Source organism: Hyla sarda, chromosome 13, assembly GCF_029499605.1.
Source record: "Hyla sarda isolate aHylSar1 chromosome 13, aHylSar1.hap1, whole genome shotgun sequence".
Taxonomy (NCBI): domain Eukaryota; kingdom Metazoa; phylum Chordata; class Amphibia; order Anura; family Hylidae; genus Hyla; species Hyla sarda.
In genome coordinates, this window is record NC_079201.1 from 48,647,764 (window position 1) to 48,672,441 (window position 24,678).

The following is a 24,678-nucleotide window of genomic DNA, read 5'->3' on the forward strand; positions in this document are numbered from 1 at the left end:
CCCTTTGCTCTCTGGTTTTATGCTGTGTCATAGGAATATACTTTGAGCTTGCCTGCAGTAATCAGAAGACATTATGGCGAATTCATAACAGGATAAGATGTATAAATATAAGAATAGATCTTTATAAAAATTAGTGCAAGGATTTTTTTTAGATCAAATTACATCCCACTGGTGTTTGACAGATCTTTGGAACAATGGGCTGTGCAAATGAAAAAATGTCAGACACCTGTGGTGTGTAAATTCTCACTGCACCAGTTATTACATGAAGGGTGTAGTTTCCAAAATGGGGTCACGTTGGGGGGGGTTCTGGCACCATGGGGGCTTTGTAAATACATGTGGCCTTCCTCTGAGCATTGTAGTGCATTAGAGCACTTTACATCCACATATGGTTATGTTTTTACTCAGAAGAAATGGGTTAAAAATTGTAAAGGGCTTTCCTATTCTCCCTTGTGAAAATGTAGGGTAACACCAGCATTTTAGTGATAAAAAAAAAGTGTCTTAATTTTCACATCCAACTTTCACAAAAATTTGTCAGACACCTGTGGGGTATTAAGGCTCACTATATCCCTTGTTACATTCCGTGAGGGGTGTAGTTTCCAAAATGGGGTTACATCTGGGGTTTTGCATTTATGACAGAACCGCTGTAAAGTCAGCCACCCCTGTGCAAGTCACCAATTTAGACCTCAATTTACGTAGTGCGCCCTCAGCGCATTTAACACCCACATATGGGCATCTCCCTCAGGAGAAATTGCGTTACAAATTTCTTTGGGGCGGGTTCTTTTTCGTTTTGCCACTTGTGAAAAATAGAAGTATGAGGCAACACCTGCATGTTATTTTTACACAATTTTTTTTTTTTTTTTTTTTTAACACTAAGATGCTGGTGTAGACCCCAACTTCACCTTTTCATAAAGGGTAAAAAGGAGAAAAAGCCCCCAAAATTTGTAATGCAGTGGCTGTACAGCAATACTGGGAGTTGTTTTTAACAGCCAGAGGATCTGTTTTGTAAACTGTAACATACAAGACGTTATTGGGAACACCGTAGGGGTATATGTAGTGTTTTACATTTTATTTTGTGTAGGTGTAGTGTTTCTAGGGTACATTCACAATGAGCTTCTCACTGGGAGTTTGAGTGCAAACTTGCAGCAGAAAACTCACTGTAAACCCACAGGACTCTAAGCAGGACTCTGATGTTATTTACAGCAAGGCCAAAACAAGGGCATGCAGTCTCAAAACTGGAACCAGATACAAGAGGACACAAGATTGTCAAAAAGATTTTATTTGTAAAGCATCTTAACTCCCAAAAGGTCCCCAAATAGAGGTTAATAGATCAATTATTGCAAACAAGCTATGCATGTACAGACACCTTATATAGCACTACTGCCTTTTCAACATCAGGGAATTTTGGTATTTGACAAGTTAAGTGAATCCCACACCTGTATTCAAACCTTAAAATTCACTTCCTATATGGATTATCTTATGGGGGATGGGGTAGTCCACTCAGGCAGCATGTTACAGAGCTGGAGGAGCTAAGCAGACTGATCTAGTTGTGAGAAAATGTTCCAAAATAGCTTATATAAACCTCTGCTCATTCTGGACAAGTAGTCATGAGGGCGATCAGTGATTGACAGCCCTCTATATGCACTCAGATCCCTGTTCATCATTGCCCACTTGACTACTTAGACTAGAGTAAGCAGATATTAACTTTACTAAATGAGAAATCATTTTGGAACCTTTCCTACAACACTAATCAAGCTACTCCACTCCTCCTGCTCTATAACATGATGCCTGCAACTTTTGCAGCCCCCATAATAGAAGGCAGTGTATTAGTTTAAAAAAAACAGCTAGAAAAAACAAAAGCCAGCCTATTTATCACATAACCCTCTATATACCATGGTTTTCTTCAAGAATGTTCACACTGGAAATTCAGCACTAAATTTTTTAAGAGGAAATTCCACTTTACACCAAGCCACAATCTGTCATTTCTGTTCTGGCATCAACTTTTTCCTAACTGCCCAATGATATTTTTAGAGCATTTTCTATGACCGTTCTGATAAGGAAGAAAACACCCTACACAATGCTTCACAGGCTATGATGCACCTTTTAGAGTCAGTCACCACTCAGTCATTGAACAGACTGCACCTGGCTGTGCATTCTATAAATATATCCCACCATTGAACATTTGCAAAGTTATTCTTCAATCAGAAAAAATATAAACTCTGCAACTTGTATTACTCTGGATACACAGCAGGACTCTGAAAACGCAGAAACTTCCATCATCCTGGACTCCTGTCTAAGACTCATCTGGCTTGTCCAGAGGTGGCCCACATGGCTGCAGCATCTTCTCCATTAGGTTAAACCGCACTCTAGCCTTACTTTCATTCTCTGCCACAGAAAAGTAGTTGAGGAGGTCAAAGTGGCCCATGTAGGAGCAGTAGGAGTCCCGGTGCTGGTTCACCAGCCATTCCCACTTTGTAGTGTCCGCGTGGCCAGTGCCTATGTACTTGGACTGCAGATGCTCCAATTGGCTGTGGATGGTGTATCGGTCAGTCATGATTAAATACTACACTTGACCTGCAAAAAGAATACAGCCTATAAACAAACTACATTTATTCAGTGGACATGAAGATATATGCGGCAAACTGGTTTTTGCGCACAGCCTACACCACCTAATAGAACACGTACAAATGTGCCAGAGCACAAAGCTCTGCAGCTCACTGGTTTCTATAATTGTGAAAAATTTCAAGTCTTGCACATCACTTTGGCAAATTTTGAGCAACTGTGCAAAAAAATAAAAAAATAAAACACACCATGCAAACATGGGCAAAATCTATACTACCTCATACATTGATAAGTGTCCCCCTTAGTGCAGCCAACAGGATGAATGTGAAACAGAAAAGGGGATGAATACCACAACTACCTTGGTAAGCACAACATACACGACACCTTTAGTTTGCTGGATTCCTGCAGCCACAGGTTGACCAAGACTGACTAAGCTCCCTGAAAGGAGAAAACTAATGTGAACCCACTCATATTCAGTAAGCTTTGATTTTTTGGGTCACTCTTTCTCCTCACCTATACCCCAATACCCATATTTTGGTCTTTTGCGTTTACGCCATTAATCAGGTATGCAATTTAATAGTTTAGAGAATTACGCATGTGGCAATACCAAATGTTATTTTTTGCAGTGTTTATTTGAAAAATGGGGATTTTTTTTTTATATTTATAAATACTATTTTTCTGCCCCCCACCCCCTGGGGGCCCATCAGTAGATTGCTTACAGAGATCGCAAATACTATTGCATTTTTCCATGTAATTGGCAAATGATTGCCATGGTCTGCCAAGGCAGCCTTCTGATAACCGATCCATGGAAGCCCAAGCAGCATGGATAAGGTCCCGGGCTTCCATTACAACCTATCAGAATCCTGTTATGCAATCATAGGGTAGTGGCACCACTAGGGATGACTGTTATTTAATGTTTAACTGCAGTGATTGCCATTGATCACAGCATTTAACTAGTCAAATGAAAGAACAACCTTTGAAGTTCACATCTGATAGAGCATCTGCTGGGAATGATGCAGACCCGACATGTGGTCACGCATCATATTACATTCACCTAAACCATGACATGCATGTCATGGGTCAGGAAGGGGTTAAAGGCCAAGTTCATCCACAAACTGAAGAGAACGTTACTACATAACATGGTTTGCCTTGTGGTTTAATCCAACAGTTTGAGGGATATGCATCTGCACATTTTATGTTTGCATGTTGTGACCTGCACAGAGGGGGGCCGTATATCAATGCTGTAATCATGTATACACAAGTGACCGCCCTACTATATGGCTCAGTGCTATAGCAGCTTATTCTATTCACTGGGACTATATAAAAAGATAGTTTACATTGTTTTCACTCAATACAAGTACAGCAACCATCCACGCTCCACATTAATATAAAGGCAGCATGTTGGTCAACAATACAGAGATCTCCCAAGACTGGTCAAGGGTTCCCTGCGCCATGTCAACCGTTTTATTTTGCATCCCAAACTGAAGGAAGTTTCCAAAAGATTAGAGTCCCCTTAAATCATGGGATGCATGGTACCACAACCAAACCAAGACTAAACAAAGGAAGTAGCCATATCAGAGGACTTACCTTGGCCAAACACGTACTAAAACTAGTGTAGTGTATTCACCTGAAAGAGGAAAAATAAGATTAACTTAATGGAACCTACTGTACATTCACGACAACAAGTAGCATTCAGAGCTAGGAAACAGGCAAAGAATACCACATAGGAAGAACAGTAAGTTTTACCATGGTGCCTGTTGTCCACAGATAACTGAGGACTATGCACAATGGTCCAGTACAGTGACCCCCCCCCCGACCTACAATCATTTCAACATACGATGGCCTCTCAGAGGCCATCGCATGTTGAAGGCAGCATCAACATACGATGCTTTTGTATGTCAGGCCATGGCATAAATGGCTATCCGGCAGCGCAGACTGCTGCAGCTGCTGCTGGATAGCCGTTTACGGTGCCCCGTGTGCTCCCCTACCTGTCCTCGGGGCTCCGGCACGTCCTCTTCAGGGTCCCCTGCATCGTCGGCGCTCTCCATCAACGTCATCACGACGCTGCACACGCCGTCCCGTCATCCAATAGGAGCGGCGTGATTGCGGCAACTGAGAGCGCGGATGCCGGGGAAGCAGAGACCTTGCCGGAGAGTCGGGGACACCCCATAGACATGGCGACAGCGATGGGGGGGGGGGGGGGGGGGGGGGGGAGACATTTAGGGCACCGGTCCGGAGCTGCAGGGGCACAAGTATAACCTCCAATACCAGTGGTCTTCAACCTGCAGGCCTCCAGATGTTGCAAAACTACAACTCCAAGCATGCCCAGACAGCCGTTGGCTGCTGGGTGTTGTAGCTTTGCAACATCTGGAGGTCCGCAGGTTGAAGACCACTGTCCTATACTTTACACGGATCCCTCAACATGATGGTTTCAACAAACAATGGTTCATTTGGAACGGATTACCATCGTATGTTGAATGACCACTGTATTACCGACCGGAGACAAGTGTATTTTTAAGTTTAGACCAATCATAGCTCAGCTTCCATCTCATTGCTTTGGTAAAATAAAAGATGGGCGCTGGTTACTACCAGTACACCCTGGTCCCTTTACCGATGCTTGTGAAGCGTGTTAGCAGGTAGGGCCCAGAAATAATGCCAGGCCAATGCCCAGCATTAAACTTTTAGACACCACAACCAAAGTTAGAGCCTAAAATGTGGAGTTAACGATCCCAGCAGCACAGGGTTCCGATCAGTGGATGGCAGGAGGGCTCTTACCTGTGACCCTGCCATCTGATCAGTCCTCTGCTGCTCCAGGAAGCTTCAGCAGCAGAAGATGGGCCCCTATAGGGACTTAAAAAAACCTTTATAAAAAGCTACAAACTCCTGTACACAAGGATATCACTAACCCTAGTAAACACAAGATAACATCCTCTTAAGTGTAAAGTGCACTGCATAACACTCCCCACACCATTTGTCTTTACATTTAAAACCCTCACATGGCTTTTAGGAGGAAAAGAACAAAACAGACTGTGTGCACAAGACTAAGACTTACTCTCTTGCAAACTGGTTATTACAAGGCATCATGGGATTTGTAGTCTGCTACAAGCCTAATAAAGAGTCCGCTATTGATCACAGCTTATTAAAACGATACTAAACCCCCACAGCCCCCGTTATATCAATGCCCCGCCACAATGGAAGAGGGCAAACCATGACTGTGCGCAGTATCATACATGAGCATAAGACACTAGGAGATGCCCACACCTGTTACTGCCCGGGGACTCCCCGGGAGTTTTCTCTAGGTCCGAGCGGGGCCGCCAAGTACCACAACCAGGAGCCGTAACCCAGACCACACAACAGACACACACACAACTGACCATTACCTTATCCGCTGCAAACACACGTGTAACTGCAAAATGGCGGCGCCGGACTCTCGCTTATGAGCGAGGCTTTTCCTACGTCATCACGTAGACTCACGCAGCAACCAATCGTCGAGCGGCTGTTAGTAGCGCATGCGTGAACATTCACCAGTTGACGTCAGTTGTGCCGCTTGTTCTTACATGGCGCGGGAGCTGAGTCACGTGGTTGAGAAGAGGGCGGGCTTCAAGCTGTATGTGTAGGCCAAAGCGCCTCCAGCTGTTGCTAAACTACAGTAGTTTTGCTGGGAGTTGTAGTTTAGCAACAGCTGGAGGCGCTCTGGTTGGGAAACACTAGAGAAGGCATAGGCCGTGGACATGACAAATAAAAAGGAGCACATACAACCTTTGCCTTTCAGGCATGTTGGGAGTTGTAGTTTGCAACAGCCTCAGAATGAGGACTGCGTTAGGCCAGTGTTTCCCAAGCAGTGTACCGACAGCTGTTGTAAAACTCACTGTGCAGACTTCAGCCCCCTCCTTCATTATGCTGTCTGCTCACATCTCCCCTAGGGTGAGCAATACTACAACTCCCAGCATGCACTGACAGTGAGGACATGCTGTGAGTTGTAGTTTTGCTAATGCTAGGGGAGATGTGAGCAGACAGATGCTGACATCTCCCCATAGCATTAGCAAAACTATAACTCTCAGCATGTCCTCACTGTCAGGGCATGCTGGGAGTTGTAGTATTGCTAACCCTAGGGGAGATGTGAGTGGCAGGCGGGCAGAGAAGTGAGCTGCAGTAAAGTGAGAGGCGTACTAACTACTCCGGGCGGACGTGTACGTAGCGGCGGATATACATGTAAGCGGCGTCGAGCAAACAAGCGGCAGTGATGGCCGGATAAGTGAGCGGCGGCAGCAGCGGGGGCTCATATACAGTCATGGCGTAAATGTTGGCACCCCTGAAAGTTTTCAAGAAAATGAAGTATTTCTCACAGAAAAGGATTGCAGTAACACATGTTTTGCTATACACATTTATTCCCTTTGTGTGTATTGGAACTAAACCAAAAAGGGAGGAAAAAAAGCTAATTGGACATAATGTCACACCAAACTCCAAAAATGGTCTGGACAAAATTATTGGCACCTTTAACTTAATATTTGGTAGCACACCCTTTGGAAAAAATAACTGAAATCAGTCACTTCCTATAACCATCGATAAGCTTCTTACACCTCTCAGCCGGAATCACTCTTCCTTTGCAAACTGCTCCAGGTCTCTCTCAGAACTCTCTTAGGCTCTCAGAACTCTCCAGCGCTTTGTTGCCATCCATTTCTGGGGGCTTTTTGACATATGTTTGGGGTCCTTGTCCTGTGGGAAGACCCAAGATCTCGGAATCAAACCCAGCTTTCTGATACTGGGCTGTATAGTGCGACCCAAAATCCATTGATAATCCTCAGATTTCATTATGCTTTGCACACATTCAAGGCACCCAGTGCCAGAGGCAGCAAAACAACCCCAAAACATCATTGAACCTCCACCACATTTCACTGTAGGTACTGTGTTCTTCTCTTTGTAGGCCTCATTCCATTTTCGGTAAACAGTAGAATGATGTGCTTTACCAAAAAGCTCTATCTTGGTCTCATCTGTCCACAAGACATTTTCCCAGAAGGATTTTGGCTTACTCAAGTTCATTTTGGTAAAATGTAGTCTTGCTTTTTATGTCTCTGTGTCAGCAGTGGGATCCTCCTGGGTCTCCTGCCATAGCGTTTCTTTTAATTTAAATGTTGACGGATAGCCCGCGCTGACACTGATGCTCCATGAGCCTGCAGGACAGCTTGAATATCTTTGGAATTTGTTTGGGGCTGCTTATCCACCATCCGGACTATCCTGCATTGACACCTTTCCTCAATTTTTCTCTTCTGTCCATGCCCAGGGAGATTAGCTACAGTGCCATGGGTTGCAAACTTCTTGATAATGTTGCGCACTGTGGACAAATCTAGATCTCTGGAGACGGACTTGTAACCTTGAGATTGTTGATATTTTCCACAATTTTGGTTCTCAAGTCCTCAGACAGTTCTCTTCCCCCTCTTTCTGTTGTCCATGCTTAGTGTGGCACACACAGACACACAATGCAAAGACTAGGTGAACTTCTCTCCTTTTTATCTGCTTTGAGGTGTGATTTTTATATTGTCCAAACCTGTTACTTGCCCCAGGTGTGTTTAAAGGAGAATCACATGCTTGAAACAATCTTATTTATCCACAATTTTGAAAGGGGGCCAATAATTTTGTCCAGACCATTTTTGGAGTTTGGTGTGACATTATGTCCAATTTTCTTTGTTTCCTCCCTTTTTTGGTTTAATTCCAATACACACAAAGGGAATAAACATGTGTAAAGCAAAACATGTGTTACTGCAATTCTTTTCTGTGAGAAATACTTAATTTTCTTGAAAACTTTCAGGGGTGCCAACATTTACTGACATGACTGCATATAAATATAGACGTGGCGCTCCGCATCAGCCGACATCAGCTGTTTTCTCTGTGTACTCCTAGCATCAGTGATGAAGGAAACAGCTGATGTGGATCTCTGGTGTGGGGAAAACTCCCGCTGGTCTTTACTTACCCTTTGCTCGCTCCCAGCGACTGTGCCTTCCTACAGGCAGTGACAGGCTGGGAGCGAGCACAGCATAGCCGTATCCAGAGTGTCCACGCATCATCACGACACTGCCTCTGGACTCAATGGTGTCCCAGCAGGTATGGGGACCCCTTGTGGCCAGTTTTTTAAGCCATGATTTCTATAAAAAAATAAATATAATTTTCTTATGAAGTATATTAGGCTTGTCACGTGTATTCTGCCTGTAACAGCTTCTAAACAGTGCCTAAGCTGGCGCTCAAGCAGGGATATATAAACTCACACATAAACACACATGAACTGCACAAACGTAACTTTGAATACCTGTATCAACTAGGGGTGTCCCAATACTGGTATGATACCAGTGCTGATACCAGACATTTGCACAAGTACTTGTACTCCTGCAAACAGGGTCAGCTCAGGCAAAATATGCTGCCCTCTTGGTGGGGGGGGGGGGGGGGGGGAGGAGGCTTTGTCTGCCGCAAGAAAGTTACAACCAGCATCCAAACCACTCGCTCAGCCAGCATGGGGCATGTCAAAGGGCGGGCCAATGGGCAGTCAAGAGGGCGGCCAAATTAGCTTTTGCCTAGGGTGGCAAAAATCCTTGCACCAGCACTGCCTGCGAATGTCCCCCATACCCATCCTGATACCTGCAGACCTTAAAACAAATAAAAATCCCTCTTACCTTTCCTGCACTCAGGGCCGCCATCAGGGGGGTACAACCCATACACCTGTAAGGGGCCCGGAGCCTCAGGGAGGTCCGGCCGGCCCTCGACCTTTTTTTGTGTGCGTGTCAGTGAGTGAATGTCACCCTCTGGCAGCTGGGGGCCCGAACACACATGCTGTCACTCTCTGGAAGTCTGTAGGGCGCCGCTGCTGCACATACCGTCAATTGTCCTGTCATTCATTCATCCAGGGAACCGCTCCGGCCCTATAAGAGCAGCGCAGAGGCTGCCTGGGAGAATAGACGTGCAACGTCACTTCATACTGAGAGAGAGGAGCGGAGCAGAGGGGGATGTGCCGCTTCCTATGTTGGTGCGTGTAAAGCCTGCAGGCAGGTCCTGACTGTTATCTTCTTACTGGTATGATTTTCTATATTATCTTCTCCTCTTCCGACAGCATTTATCTCTCCTATCCCATCATCAGTCATCATAGAAGTGAGGGGGGATTATATACATGTGAGGGGGATCATATACATGTGAGGGGGGATTATATACATATGACGGGGGATTATATACATGTGAGGAGGGATTATATACATGTGAGGGGGGATTATATACATGTGAGGAGGGATTATATACATGTGAGGAGGGATTATATACATGTGAGGGGGGATTATATACATGTGAGGGGGGATTATATACATGTGAGGAGGTGATTATATACATGTGTGGAGGGATTATATACATGTGAGGGGGGATTATATACATGTGAGGGGGGATTATATACATGTGAGGAGGGGATTATATACATGTGAGGGGGGATTATATACCTGTGAGGAGGGGATTATATACATGTGAGGAGGGGATTATATACATGTGAGGGGGGATTATATACATGTGAGGGGGGATTATATACATAGTTACATAGTTAGTACAGTTGAAAAAAGACATACGTCCATCAAGTTCAACCAGGGAATTGAAGGGTGGGGTGTGGCGCGATATTGGGGAAGGGATGGGATTTTATATTTCTTCATAAGCATTAATGTTATTTTGTTCCAGGAATGTATCTAATCCTGTTTTAAAGCTGTTAATTGTTCCTGCTGTGACCAGTTCCTGAGGTAGACTGTTCCATAAATTCACAGTTCTCATGGTAAAGAAGGCGTGTCGCCCCTTGAGACTAAACTTTTTCTTCTCCAGACGGAGGGAGTGCCCCCTCGTCCTTTGGGGGGTTTAACCTGGAACAGTTTTTCTCCATATTTTTTGTATGGGCCATTAATATACTTATATACGTTTATCATATCCCCCCTTAAACGTCTCTTCTCAAGACTAAACAATTGTAACTCCTTTAATCGCTCCTCATAGCTAAGATGTTCCATGCCCCATATTAGTTTAGTTGCGCGTCTCTGCACCCTTTCCAACTCCGCAGTGTCCCTTTTATGAACAGGCGACCAAAACTGAACAGCATATTCCAGGTGAGGCCGTACCAATGCTTTATAAAGGGGGAGTATTATGTTCCTGTCCCTCGAGTCCATGCCTCTTTTTATACATGACAATATCCTGCCGGCTTTGGAAGCAGCAGCCTGACATTGCATGCTATTCTGTAGTCTGTGATCTACAAGTACACCCAGATCCTTCTCTACCAGTTACTCTGCCAGTTTAATCCCCCCTAAGACATACGATGCATGCAGGTTATTAGTACCCAGATGCATAACTTTACATTTATCCACATTGAACCTCATTTGCCAAGTGGATGCCCAGACACTTAGTCTATCCAAGACATCTTGTAACCTATACACATCCTCTATAGACTGTACCGTGCTACAAAGCTTGGTGTCATCTGCAAAGATAGAAACAGAGCTGTTAATGCCATCCTCTATATCATTGATAAATAAATTAAACAACAGCGGGCCGAGTACTGAACCTTGGGGTACACCACTAATTACCGGGGACCAATCAGAGTACGAATCATTGACCACCACTCTCTGGGTACGATCCATGAGCCAGTGTTCAATCCAGTTACAAACTAAAATTTCCAAACCCAAAGACCTTAACTTACCTGTCAGACGTCTATGAGGGACAGTATCAAACGCTTTAGCAAAATCCAGGAACACTATATCCACAGCCATTCCTCTGTCAAGGCTTCTACTCACCTCTTCATAAAAGCAAATTAGATTGGTTTGACAACTTCTATCCTTAGTAAACCCATGCTGGCTATCACTTATAATACAATTATCCCCTATGTATTCCTGTATGTAATCCCGTATAAGTCCTTCAAACAATTTACCCACAATGCACGTTAAATTTACCAGTCTATAGTTTCCTGGGGAAGACCTAGAGACCTTCTTGAAGATTGGCACCACATTTGCCTTGCGCCAGTCCCTTGGCACAATACCAGACACCAGTGAATCTCTAAATATCATGAACAAGGGTACAGATATTACTGAACTTACCTCTCTAAGAACTCTTGGGTGCAATCCATCTGGCCCTGGAGATTTGCTTACATTTATATTACTTAACTTACCTTGTACCATTTCTACATTAAGCCAGTTCAGTACATTACATGATGTGTTACCAGCACTGACCTGGCCAATGTCAGCTCCTTCTTCCATAGTGTATACAGAACTAAAGAACCCATTCAGTAGCTCCGCTTTCTCTTGATCGCCCGTGACAACCTCCCCATTATCATTATTAAGGGGTCCTACATGCTCTGTCCTTGTTTTTTTTTGCATTTATATATCTAAAAATATTTAGGATTAGTTTTGCTTTCTTTGGCCACCTGTCTCTCATTTTGAATTTTTGCTGTTTTTATTACATTTTTACAGATTTTATTAAGCTCTTTGTACTGTTTAAATGTTATAGCTGACCCATCAGATTTGTATTTTTTGAAGGCTATTTTTCTGTTGTTTATTGCCCTTTTAACATCATTTGTCAGCCATGTAGGATTTAGTTTTAATCGTTTATATTTGTTCCCCTTTGGTATATATTTAGCTGTATAGTTATTTAGAGTTGATTTAACCCCTTCAGGACCAAGCCCATTTTGGCCTTAAGGACCAGAGCGTTTTTTGCACATCTGACCACTGTCACTTTAAACATTAATAACTCTGGAATGCTTTTAGTTATCATTCTGATTCCGAGATTGTTTTTTCGTGACATATTCTACTTTAACATGGTGGTAAATTTTTGTGGTAACTTGCATCCTTTCTTGGTGAAAAATCCTAAAATTTGATGAAAAATTTGAAAATTTTGCATTTTTCTAACTTTGAAGCTCTCTGCTTGTAAGGAAAATGTATATTACAAATAAAAAAAAAATTTTATTCACATATACAATATGTCTACTTTATGTTTGCATCATAAAAGTGATGAGTTTTTACTTTTGGAAGACACCAGAGGGCTTCAAAGTTCAGCAGCAATTTTCCAATTTTTCACAAAATTTTCAAACTCACTATTTTTCAGGGACCAGTTCAGGTTTGAAGTGGATTTGAAGGGTCTTCTTATTAGAAATACCCCACAAAAGACCCCATTATAAAAACTGCACCCCCCAAAGTATTCAAAATGACATTCAGTCATCATTTTAACCCTTTAGGTGTTTCACAGGAATAGAAGCAAAGTGAAGGAGAAAATTCACAATCTTCATTTTTTACACTCGCATGTTCTTGTAGACCCAATTTTTAAATTTTTACAAGGGGTAAAAGGAGAAAATGTATACTTATCTTTGTAGCCCAATTTCTCTTGAGTAAGCACATACCTCATATGTGTATGTAAAGTGTTGGGCGGGCGCAGTAGAGGGCTCAGAAGGGAAAGAGCGACAAGGGGATTTTGGAGAGTACGTTTTTCTGAAATGGTTTTTGGGGGCATGTTGCATTTAGGAAGCCCTTATGGTGCCAGAACAGCAAAAAACCCTCACATGGCATACCATTTTGGAAACTAGACCCCTTGAGGTACGTAACAAGGAATAAAGTGAGCCTTAATACCCCACAGGTGTTTCACGACTTTTGCATATGTAAAAAAAAATATTTTTTTTTCACTAAAATGTGTGTTTCCCCCCAAATTTCACATTTTTCCAAGGGTTAATAGCAGGAAATACCCCCCAATATTTGTAACCCCTTCTCTTCTGAGAATGGAGGTACCCCATAAGTTGACCTGAAGTGCACTATGGGTGAACTACAATGCTCAGAAGAGAAGGAGTCATATTTGGCTTTTTGAGAGCAAATTTTGCTCGGGGGGCATGTCGCATTTAGGAAGCCCCTATGGTGCCAGAACAGCAAAAAATACCCACATGGCATACCATTTTGGAAACTAGACCCCTTGAGGAATGTAATAAGGAATAAAGTGAGCCTTATTACCCCACAGGTGTTTCATGACTTTTGCATATGTAAAAAAAAAAAAAATAATTTCCACTAAAATGTGTGTTTCCCCCCTAATTTCACCTTTTTGCAAGGGTTAATAGCAGAAAATACTCCCCAAAATTTGTAACCCCATCTCTTCTGAGTATGTAGGTACCCCATAAGTTGACCTGAAGTGCACTATGGGCGAACTACAATGCTCAGAAGAGAAGGAGTCATATTTGGCTTTTTGAGAGCAAATTTTGCTCGGGGAGCATGTCGCATTTAGGAAGCCCCTAAGGTGCCAGAACAGCAAAAAAAAAAACACATGGCATACCATTTTGGAAACTAGACCCCTTGAGGAACGTAACAAGGGGTACAGCGAGCATTTACCCCCCACTGGTGTCTGACAGATCTTTGGAACAGTGGGCTGTACAAGTTTTCATTTTATGGACCACTGTTCCAAAGATCCGTCAGACACCTGTGGGGTGTAAATTCTCACTGCACCCCTCATTACATTCCGTGAGAGGTGTCGTTTCCGAAATGGGGTCACATGTGGGGTTTTGTTTTTTTTGCGTTTGTCAAAACCGCTGTAACAATCAGCCACCCCTGTGCAAATCACCTCAAATGTACATGGTGCACTCTCCCTTCTGGGCCGTGTTGTGCGCCCCCAGAGCACTTTGCGCTCACATATGGGGTATCTCTGTAGTCGGGAGAAATTGCGTTACAAATTTTGGGGGGCTTTTTTCCCTTTTACCTCTTGTGAAAATTTAAAGTATAGGGCAACATCAGCATGTTAGTGTAAAAAATAAAAAATGTTTACACTAACATTCTGGTGTAGACCCCAACATTTCCTTTTCATGAAGGGTTAAAGAAGAAAAAGCCCCCCACACCTTGTAACGCAATTTCTCCCGAGTACGGCGATACCCCATATGTCGCCCTAAACTGTTGCCCTGAAATACGACAGGGCTCCAAAGTGAGAGCGCCATGTGCATTTGAGGCCTAAATTAGGGATTTGCATAGGGGTGGACATAGGGGTATTCTACGCCAGTGATTCCCAAACAGGGTGCCTCCAGCTGTTGCAAAACTCCCAGCATGCCTGGACAGTCAACGGCTGTCCGACAATACTGGGAGTTGTTGTTTTTCAACAGCTGGAGGCTCTGCTTTGGAAACAGTGGCGTACCGGACGTTCTTATTGGGGGAGGGGGGCTGTGTAGGGGTATGTGTATATGTAGTGTTTTTAACTTTTTATTTTATTTTGTGTTAGTGTAGTGTAGTGTTTTTAGGGTACAGTCACATGGGCGGGGGATTACAGCGAGTTTCCCAGCGCAAAATTTGCTGCATCTCAAGATGCGAGAAACCCACTGTAAAAGCCTCGCCCATGTGAATGTACCCTGTACATTCACGGGGGTGGCGGGGCGGGGGGGGCTTGCATCAGCTGTTGCAAAACCACAACTCCCAGCATGCATGGTCTGTTAGTGCATGCTGGGAGTCATAGTTTTGCAACAGCTGGAGGCACACAGGTTAGGAAACACTGAGTTAGAAACAGACAATGTTTCCCAACCAGTGTGTCTCCAGTTGTTGCACAACTACAACTCCCAGCATGCCCAGACAGCTGAAGGGCATGCTGGGAGTTGTAGTACGGCAACATCTGAAGGGCCAGATGTTGCTGAACTAAAACTCCCAGCATGCCTGGACAGTCAGTGCATACTGGGAGTTGTAGTTTTGCAACAGCTGGAAGAGCACAGATTGGAGACCATTATACAATGGTCTCCAAACTGGGGCCCTCCAGATGTTGCAAAACTACAACTCCCAGCATGCATGGTCTTTAGTGCATGCTGGGAGTTATAGTTTTGCAACAGCTGGAGGCACACAGGTTAGGAAACACTGAGTTAGAAACAATGTTTCCCAACCAGTGTGTCTCCAGCTGTTGCAAAACTACAACTCCCAGCATGCCCAGACAGCTGAAGGGCATGCTGGGAGTTGTAGTTCGGCAACATCTGAAGGGCCAGATGTTGCTGAACTAAAACTCCCAGCATGCCTGGACAGTCAGTGCATGCTGGGAGTTGTAGTTTTGCAACAGCTGGAAGAGCACAGATTGGAGACCATTATACAATGGTCTCCAAACTGAGGCCCTCCAGATGTTGCAAAACTACAACTCCCAGCATGCCCAGACAGCCAAAGGCTGTCTAGGCATGCTGGGAGTTGTAGTTTTCAGACTCCTAGAAGCAGCAGTGAAGATCTTCTCTGCTGCTTCTGAGGACCATATACTTACCTGCCGGTCCCGTCGCTGCTCGTCCACGTGGCCGGTCCCGCGCTGCTCCTCGGTCCCGCCGCTGGATCAGGTAAGTCCGCCGGTCCCCTCCTGTTCCCCCCCGTGTGCCGCAGGTCCCCGCGAGCCCCCGCAGCCATCGTCCCCCGTTCTGCCCGACTTCCAGGGGCGGGCAGTGCGGGGGATCTGAACTTTCACCCCAGATCACTGTGATTGGTCCACAGGGACCAATCACAGTGATCGCTGACCAGGACCATCAATTGATGGTCCTGGGGGTGAAGCAGAAGTTGTCCCCTGCTGGAAACAGCGGGACTTCTGCCAGTTAACCCGTGCGATGCTGCGCATCGCCGGGTTAACTGAATGTCATTTATAAACGCCGGGATGCGCGAACGCACTGCACAACCCGGCGTTTATATATGACATTCTGCGGGAAGGGGTTAAAGATGTCCCATTTACCTTCTGTATGAGTATTTGAGAACACCTCCCCCAGTCTATGTCCTGTAGTGCAGCCCTCAGTCCAGGGAAGTTTGCCTTTTTAAAGTTATATGTTTTTGCCTTCCCCGTCTGTCTTTGTTTTCTACATTTTAAGTCAAAAGTAACTACCGTATATACTCGAGTATAAGCCGAGTTTTTCAGTACGATTTTTCGTGCTGAAAACCCCCCTCGGCTTATACTCGAGTGAACTCTCCACCCGCAGTGGTCTTCAACCTGCGGACCTCCAGAGGTTTCAAAACTACAACTCCCAGCAAGCCCGGGCAGCCATCGGCTGTCCGGGCTTGCTGGGAGTTGTAGTTTTGAAACCTCCGGAGGTCCGCAGGTTGAAGACCACTGCGGCCTTCGACATCATCCAGCCCCCTCTCACCCCCTTTAGTTCTGTACAGTACTCGCCTCCGCTCTGCGCTGGTCCGGTGCTGCAGGACTGTCCGGAGAGGAGGTCGTCCGGTGGGATAGTGGTTCCGGGCTGCTATCTTCACCGGGGAGGCCTCTTCTAAGCGCTTCGGGCCCGGCCCCAGAATAGTCACGTTACCTTGACGACGACGCAGAGGTACGTTCATTACCAACGTACTTCTGCGTCATCGTCAAGGCAACGCCTCTATTCTGGGCCCGAAGCGCGGAGAAGAGGCGCCCCCGGTGAAGATAGCAGCCCGGAACCACTATCCCACCGGACGACCTCCTCACCGGACAGTCCTGTAGCACCGGACCTGCGCCGAGCGGAGGCGAGTACTGTACAGAACTAAAGGGGGTGAGAGGGGGCTGGATGATGTCGAAGGCCGCAGTGGTCTTCAACCTGCGGACCTCTGGAGGTTTCAAAACTACAACTCCCAGCAAGCCCGGACAGCCGATGGCTGCCCGGGCTTGCTGGGAGTTGTAGTTTTGAAACCTCTGGAGGTCCGCAGGTTGAAGACCACTGAGGGCGGATGATGACAAGAGGATGATGAAGGGGGGGGGGGGTGTGGGATGATGAAGGGGGGTGGGGATCATGACAAGGGGATGATGAAGGGGGGTGTGTGGGATGATTGCAAGGGGATGATGAAGGGGGGTGGGGATGATGAAGGGGGGTGTGTGGGATGATTACAAGGGGATGATGAAGGGGGGTGGGGATGATGACAAGGGGATGATGAAGGGGGGTGTGTGGGATGATTACAAGGGGATGATGAAGGGGGGTGGGGATGATGACAGGGGGATGATGAAGGGGGGGGTGTGGGATGATGACAAGGGGATGATGACAAGGGGATGATGACAGGTGATGATGATGAGGGTCTGGATGATGACAGGCGGTGATGATGATGAGGATGTTAATGACGGGGGTCTGGATGATGACAGGGGGGGATGATGTATTTCCCACCCTAGGCTTATACTCGAGTCAATAACTTTTCCTGGGATTTTGGGTTGAAATTAGGGGCCTCGGCTTATACTCGGGTCGGCTTATACTCGAGTATATACGGTATATTGTGGTCGCTATTACCAAGGTTTTCCCACACAGTTACATTACCAACCAGCTCTGCGTTGTTGGAAATGATCAGATCCAACAAGGCATCACTTCTTGTTGGGTCCTCCACAAACTGGCCCATAAAATTATCCTGCAATAAATTTAGGAATTGTCGCCCCTTTGATGTTTTAGCCAGCCCCCCGACCCCAATCTATATCTGGATAGTTAAAATCTCCCATTATTACCACTGTACTTCCCCGGGCGGCCCTCTCTAGTTGTTTATGCAGCCGACCTTCTATCTCCTCAGTGATATTAGGGGGTCTGTAGATTACACCAAATATTATTTTTTCAGTATTTCCCTCCTTTTGTAATTCTACCCACAGTGATTCCACATCCTCAGAATCATCACACACTATGGAATCGTTCACACTGACTTTCATACCACTTCTTACATACAGACAGACTCCACCACCTTTTCTGTTCATTCTATCCTTGCGAAACAATGTAAACCCCTGCAGATTGACAGCCCAGTCATACATGTGAGTGGGGATTATATACATGTGAGGATGGGATTATATACATGTGAGGGGGGATCATATACATGTGAGGGGGGATTATATACATGTGAGGGGGGATTATATACATGTGAGGGGGGATTATATACATGTGAGGGGGGATTATATACATGTGAGGGGGGATTATATACATGTGAGAGGGGATTATATACATGTGAGGGGGGATTATATACATGTGAGGGGGGATTATATACATGTGAGGGGGGATTATATATGTGAGGGGGGATTATACATGTGAGGGGGGATTATATACATGTGAGGGGGGATTATACATGTGAGGGGGGATTATATACATGTGAGGAGGGATTATATACATGTGAGGGGGGATTATATACATGTGAGGAGGGGATTATATACATGTGAGAAGGGGATTATATACATGTGAGGGGGGATTATATACATGTGAGGAGGGATTATACATGTGAGGAGGGGATTATATACATTTGAGGAGGGGATTATATACATGTGAGGGGGGATTATTCATGTGAGAGGGGATTGTACATGTGATTTTCCTTTTCTCACTTACTTCACTGAGAGGGGTTTCTCCGTCCTAAAACCCCCCTCAATCCTGCAAACCTTCGAACTTCCCGAAGCATAGCAGCGAGCTGGCCAGGAAGGTAATTATCCAACATGCCACCTTCAGTGTTCAGACCACTGTTCTTCTGGTCCAGGGACCTACTGGAGGAGCAGTGGTCGGAGCACCGAAGCATGGCAGTACACAGACATACTGTATATATAGCTGGAGGCAGTATATCTGTGGGGACACAGAGGGGCTTACAACTATATATGGGGGCACAGGGGACCTACAACTATATATGGAGGCACAGGGGGCCTACAACTATATACAGGGACACAGAGGGGCCTGCAACTATATAGGGGGGAAGAGAAGCCTACAACTATATATGGGGGCACAGACGGGCCTAAAGCTATATATGGGGGCACATAGGGACCTGCAACTTTATATTGGGGACAATGGGCCTACAACTGCATATGTGGGCACATAGGGACCTACAACTATATATGGGGGCACAGGGGGCCTACAACTATATATAAGGGCACAGAGGGGCCTACAACTATATACAGGGACACAGAGGGGCCTGCAACTATATAGGGGGGGGGGAGAGGAGCCTACAACTATATATGGGGGCAGAGATGGGCCTAAAGCTATATATGGGGGCACATAGGGACCTACAACTATATATGGGGGTACAGAGGGGCCTAAAGCTATATATGGGGGCACATACGGACGTACAACTATATATGGGGGCACAGGGAGCCTACAACTATATATCAGGGCACAGGGGGGCCTAAAGCTATATATGGGGGCACATAGGGACCTACAACTATATATGGAGGGCACAGGGGGCCTACAACTATATATGGGGGCATATGGGGACCTACAATATATATGGGGGGATACAGGGGGTCTACAACTATATATGGGGGCGCATAGGGACCTACAACTATATATAGGGGCACAGAGGGGCCTACAACTATATAGGCCTTGAGCTGTGTAAGGGGCCCAGAAATTTCTGATGGCAGCCCTGCACCTACCTATTGGGGGTTTCTACTTATTAGAGGGGTTCCTTATCCATCTTCTGGGGGCTTCTACCAAATAGGGCAGGGGAATTCCATACCTATTTACTGGGGGCTTCTACCTAATAGTGAGGTATTAGCTACCTACTGCAGGCTTCTACCTAAAGGGGGGGGGGATTCCCTAGCTAACTATGGGGCATATTAATTATAAGTGGCGGTGAAGGCCTTATGTTTGAATAGACCTTCACAAAGAGTGTCCTCTGCTGTCTCATGAGAATAAAAAAGGTATTGAGACATTCCTAATTGTAACAATAGCTTCAAGAAAGGATCTGTTGTGCATGGTCACACTTTTTGTTACATCTTAGGCCCCTTTCACACTACCGCTATGCCTCGTCAAATACGGCTGTCAAACTTTTTTTTTGCAGTTTGACAGCCATCATTTTGACGGTTCATAACGGGCAATAACGGGTCCCGATGGACCCCATTATAGTCAATGGGGTCCGCCAGACGCTGTTTTTTTCTGAGAGAATAGCCGGAGAAAAAGACGGTGCAAGTACTATTTTTTCACCCCCAATCCGCAATCTGAAAATAGCAGGCTTGCTCCTCAACTAAATGCTTGCAATTTAAAGGCTATGTTCACACGGCAAAATTTTCAAGGGGAATTCAGCAGAAATTTTCTGCTTGGAATTCCACTGCAGCAGAGTCTAATTGATTTCTCTGCTTCGGATTCTGCTCAGAAATGCGCCTGATAGAGGGTAATACATTTCCAAGCAGAATCCGCAGAAAGAATAGACATTTCTATTCATTCTGCGGTCACCGGAATTAAGATTTTTGAAGCAGAAACTCTGCTGTGTGCACAGTGCAGCAGAGAAATCAGTGAGATTCTGCAGTAGCGGAATTCCAAGCAGAAAAAAAGACATACGTCCATCAAGTTCAACCAAGGAATTGAAGAGAATGGGTATTGTTACGCCGAGCGCTCCGGGTCCCTGCTCCTCCCCGGAGCGCTCACGGCGCCTCTCTCCCTGCAGCGCCCCGGTCAGACCCGCTGACCGGGAGCGCTGCACTGACATGGCCGGCGGGGATGCGATTCGCATAGCGGGACGCGCCCGCTCGCGAATCGCATCCCAAGTCACTTACCCGTCCCGGTCCCCGGCTGTCATGTGCTGGCGTGCGCGGCTCCGCTCTCTAGGGCGCGCGCGCGCCAGCTCTCTGAGACTTAAAGGGCCAGTGCACCAATGATTGGTGCCTGGCCCAATTAGCCTAATTAGCTTCCACCTGCTCCCTGGCTATATCACCTCACTTCCCCTGCACTTCCTTGCCGGATCTTGTTGCCTTGTGCCAGTGAAAGCGTTTAGTGTTGTCCAAGCCTGTGTTACCTGATCTCCTGCTATCCATTTTGACTACGAACCTTGCCGCCTGCCCCGACCTTCTGCTACGTCTGACCTTGCCTCTGCCTAGTCCTTCTGTCCCACGCCTTCTCAGCAGTCAGCGAGGTTGAGCCGTTGCAAGTGGATTGGTCCCGCCTGACCCAGGAAGAGAGGAATCGCCGCAGGGAAGAAAATCTTTGTCTGTACTGTGCCAGTACCGAACATTTCTTGGTGGATTGCCCTATTCGTCCTCCACGTCTAGGAAACGCACGCACGCACCCAGCTCACGTGGGTGTGGCGTCTCTTGGTTCGAAGTCTGCTTCTCCACGTCTCACGGTGCCCGTGCGGATTTCTCCTTCTGCCAACTCCTCCCTCTCAGCCGTGGCCTGCTTGGACTCTGGTGCCTCTGGGAATTTTATTCTTGATTCTTTGGTGAATAAATTCTGCATCCCGGTGACCCGTCTCGTCAAGCCGCTCTACATTTCCGCGGTCAACGGAGTTAGATTGGATTGCACCGTGCGTTACCGCACAAAACCCCTCTTAATGTGCATTGGACCCCATCACGAAAAAATTGAATTTTTCGTCCTTCCCAACTGCACCTCCGAAGTCCTCCTCGGTCTGCCATGGCTCCAGCTTCATTCTCCCACCCTTGACTGGACCACCGGGGAGATCAAGAATTGGGGCTCTGCTTGCCACAAATGCCTCTCCTCTCCTCCCAGTCCCGTCAGGCAAGCCTCAGTGCCTCCTCCTACACCTGGAGTAGAGAGAGAGAAAAAAGTGGAGAGAGGACAGCGCCTCGTGTGATACCGTAAAAACAACGGACCCCAGTTAGAAACCCTGGCAGGGTAAACTCTCACCTGGTGACCCTCTTGAGGGTTATGCGTATCTCCCCGTTTTCAGGGGTGTTGGAAGTGTCCGTGCTGCAGCCGAGGTGCCTTGACTGGTGTCCTATGCAGGAACCCGTAGGATAATGGATTGTGGAGAGAAAAAGGAGGCCCTTAGGTCCGGCGCTGCTTGGTCCACAAAGGTTCAGTCGAAATAGTGATGGAGGTTAAAAGTGGTTGCTCGCATGCAATTGGAAAATTGTTTTATTTATTAATTTTAAATAAACCACTTTTAACCTCCATCACTATTTCGACTGAACCTTTGTGGACCAAGCAGCGCCGGACCTAAGGGCCTCCTTTTTCTCTCCACAATCCATCCTCCTACACCTGGTCTCCCCAAGGCTTATCAGGACTGTGCCTTGCCTCCTCTTGGCCCCCGTCCTGGTGACACCCTGCCCCGTGTCAAGCTTCACCCTCTGCCCTCCCTCCCCATTCCCACTCCTGCTGTACTGCCTGCCTTTGAGGAAACCCTACTATCACTCCAGGTGTCCTCGTCCCATGTGAAGCAGTTGCCGGACAAAAAAAGGGGGAGACCTAAGGGGGGGGGGTACTGTTACGCCGAGCGCTCCGGGTCCCTGCTCCTCCCCGGAGCGCTCACGGCGCCTCTCTCCCTGCAGCGCCCCAGTCAGACCCGCTGACCGGGAGCGCTGCACTGACATGGCCGGCGGGGATGCGATTCGCATAGCGGGACGCGCCCGCTCGCGAATCGCATCCCAAGTCACTTACCCGTCCCGGTCCCCGGCTGTCATGTGCTGGCGCGCGCGGCTCCGCTCTCTAGGGCGCGCGCGCGCGCCAGCTCTCTGAGACTTAAAGGGCCAGTGCACCAATGATTGGTGCCTGGCCCAATTAGCCTAATTAGCTTCCACCTGCTCCCTGGCTATATCACCTCACTTCTCCTGCACTTCCTTGCCGGATCTTGTTGCCTTGTGCCAGTGAAAGCATTTAGTGTTGTCCAAGCCTGTGTTACCTGATCTCCTGCTATCCATTTTGACTATGAACCTTGCCGCCTGCCCCGACCTTCTGCTACGTCTGACCTTGCCTCTGCCTAGTCCTTCTGTCCCACGCCTTCTCAGCAGTCAGCGAGGTTGAGCCGTTGCTAGTGGATACGACCTGGTTGCTACCGCCGCAGCAAGACCATCCCGCCTTGCGGCGGGCTCTGGTGAACACCAATAGCCTCTTAGAACTGGTCCACCGGCACGGTCCACGCCAATCTCTCACTGACACAGTGGATCCACAACCAGCTAGCCGAATCGTGACAGGTATGGTTTGATGAAGGGGAAGGGATGTCATTTTTTATTTCTGCATAAGCATTAATGGTATTTTGTTCTAGGAATGTATTTAACCTTTTTTTTTTTTTGAAGCTCTCAACTGTTCCTTCTGTGACCAGTTCCTGAGGTAGACTGTTTCATAAATTCACAGTTCGTACTGTATGGTAAAGAAGGCATGTCACCCCAATTTATTAAATAAAAGTATTCAGTCCATATGCAATTGCACTTGATAAGTAATCGGGGAAGAAGGGCCTTTGTAAGAGAGGTGGCCAAGAACCCTATAATAACCTGGCAGTGCGGGTGGCACAGATTAATATGATACCTTCCGTGTCCAGATCTGTCGCTGCGTTCCAGAAATATCTGTATTTTACTGTATATGTAAGTGAGCAACCTTGGACATGGTGCCAGCAGCGCTGTTCGTTCAGCACTCGGTCCGGCTTCTCTTTTACATATTCAGTAAGATATCTCCGGAACGCAGCGAGGGATCCAGACACGGAAGGTAACATTTTATTCAGTGTCACCCGCACTACCAGGCATTACCACTGGTTAGTGGGGCTGAAACTAGTGACAGATTTTCTAAAAGGGAAATTCAGATGAGGCAAAGTACAATGATAATCTTAATAAAAATCCAAATCAGAGTGGGCTGGGCTTGACTGGAAATTTACCTTCCAGCAAAACAATAACCCGAGGCACATAACCAGGACAGCATAGGAGTGGCTTAGGGACAACTCTGTAAATGTTCTTGAGTGCCTAAGCCAGAGCCCTGCTTTGAACCAAGTCAAGCATAATAGATTGCATCATCATTTAACTGTTAACGACCAATGACATGTATAGCACTGTGGAGGTAGCCGGAGGGCTTACCGCTCTTCATTTGCAGTCCATCACTCTGCATTTGATTGAGCCTTTCTGGAGCAGGCTCAACCAAATGAGCGCAGATCACACAGATCAATGGAGTTGTATGGAACTGCATTGACTGTATTTCCCCCCTCCCCCCCATGTGAATTTACAGGGTAGATTCACATGGGCGGGGGTTTACAGTGGGTTTCTCACTGCAAGTTTGAGATGCAGCAAATTTTCAGCTGCAGTTCAAACTCCTAGCGGGAAACTCTCTGTAAACCCCCACCTGTGTGAAAGTACCCTAAAAACACTACACTACACAAAATAAAAAGTAAAACACTACATATACATATACCCCTAGACAGTTACCCCCCCCACCCAATAAAAATGAAAAATGTCTGGGTCCGTCCCTATGCAAATCCCTTATTTAGGCCTCAAATGCCATGATGCTCTCTCACTTCAGAGCCCTGTCGTATTTCAAGGAAACAA

The 24,678-nt window shown here is 46.4% G+C and overlaps 1 protein-coding gene and 1 non-coding gene across 3 annotated transcripts; both read right to left on the reverse strand.

Annotated features, from left to right (window-relative positions):
• Positions 1-1,260: 1,260 nt before the first annotated feature.
• Positions 1,261-6,048, reverse strand: SF3B5 (splicing factor 3b subunit 5). Of its 2 annotated transcripts, none has more exons than XM_056550056.1 (3): positions 5,940-6,048; positions 4,147-4,186; positions 1,261-2,571 (listed from the first exon to the last, which is right to left on the reverse strand). In XM_056550056.1, exon 3 carries the CDS (start codon positions 2,549-2,551, stop codon positions 2,291-2,293), a length of 261 nt encoding a protein of 86 aa, XP_056406031.1. In that variant the 5' UTR covers positions 2,552-2,571; positions 4,147-4,186; positions 5,940-6,048; the 3' UTR covers positions 1,261-2,290. The 2 variants fall into 2 exon arrangements, with proteins under 2 accessions (XP_056406031.1, XP_056406032.1); XM_056550057.1 differs by lacking the exon at positions 5,940-6,048 and adding an exon at positions 5,821-5,891.
• On the reverse strand, positions 5,770-5,909 carry LOC130297834 (small Cajal body-specific RNA 16). Its single transcript, XR_008849701.1, has one exon. It is a non-coding gene; the product is annotated as a small Cajal body-specific RNA 16 (non-coding RNA).
• Positions 6,049-24,678: the final 18,630 nt, after the last annotated feature.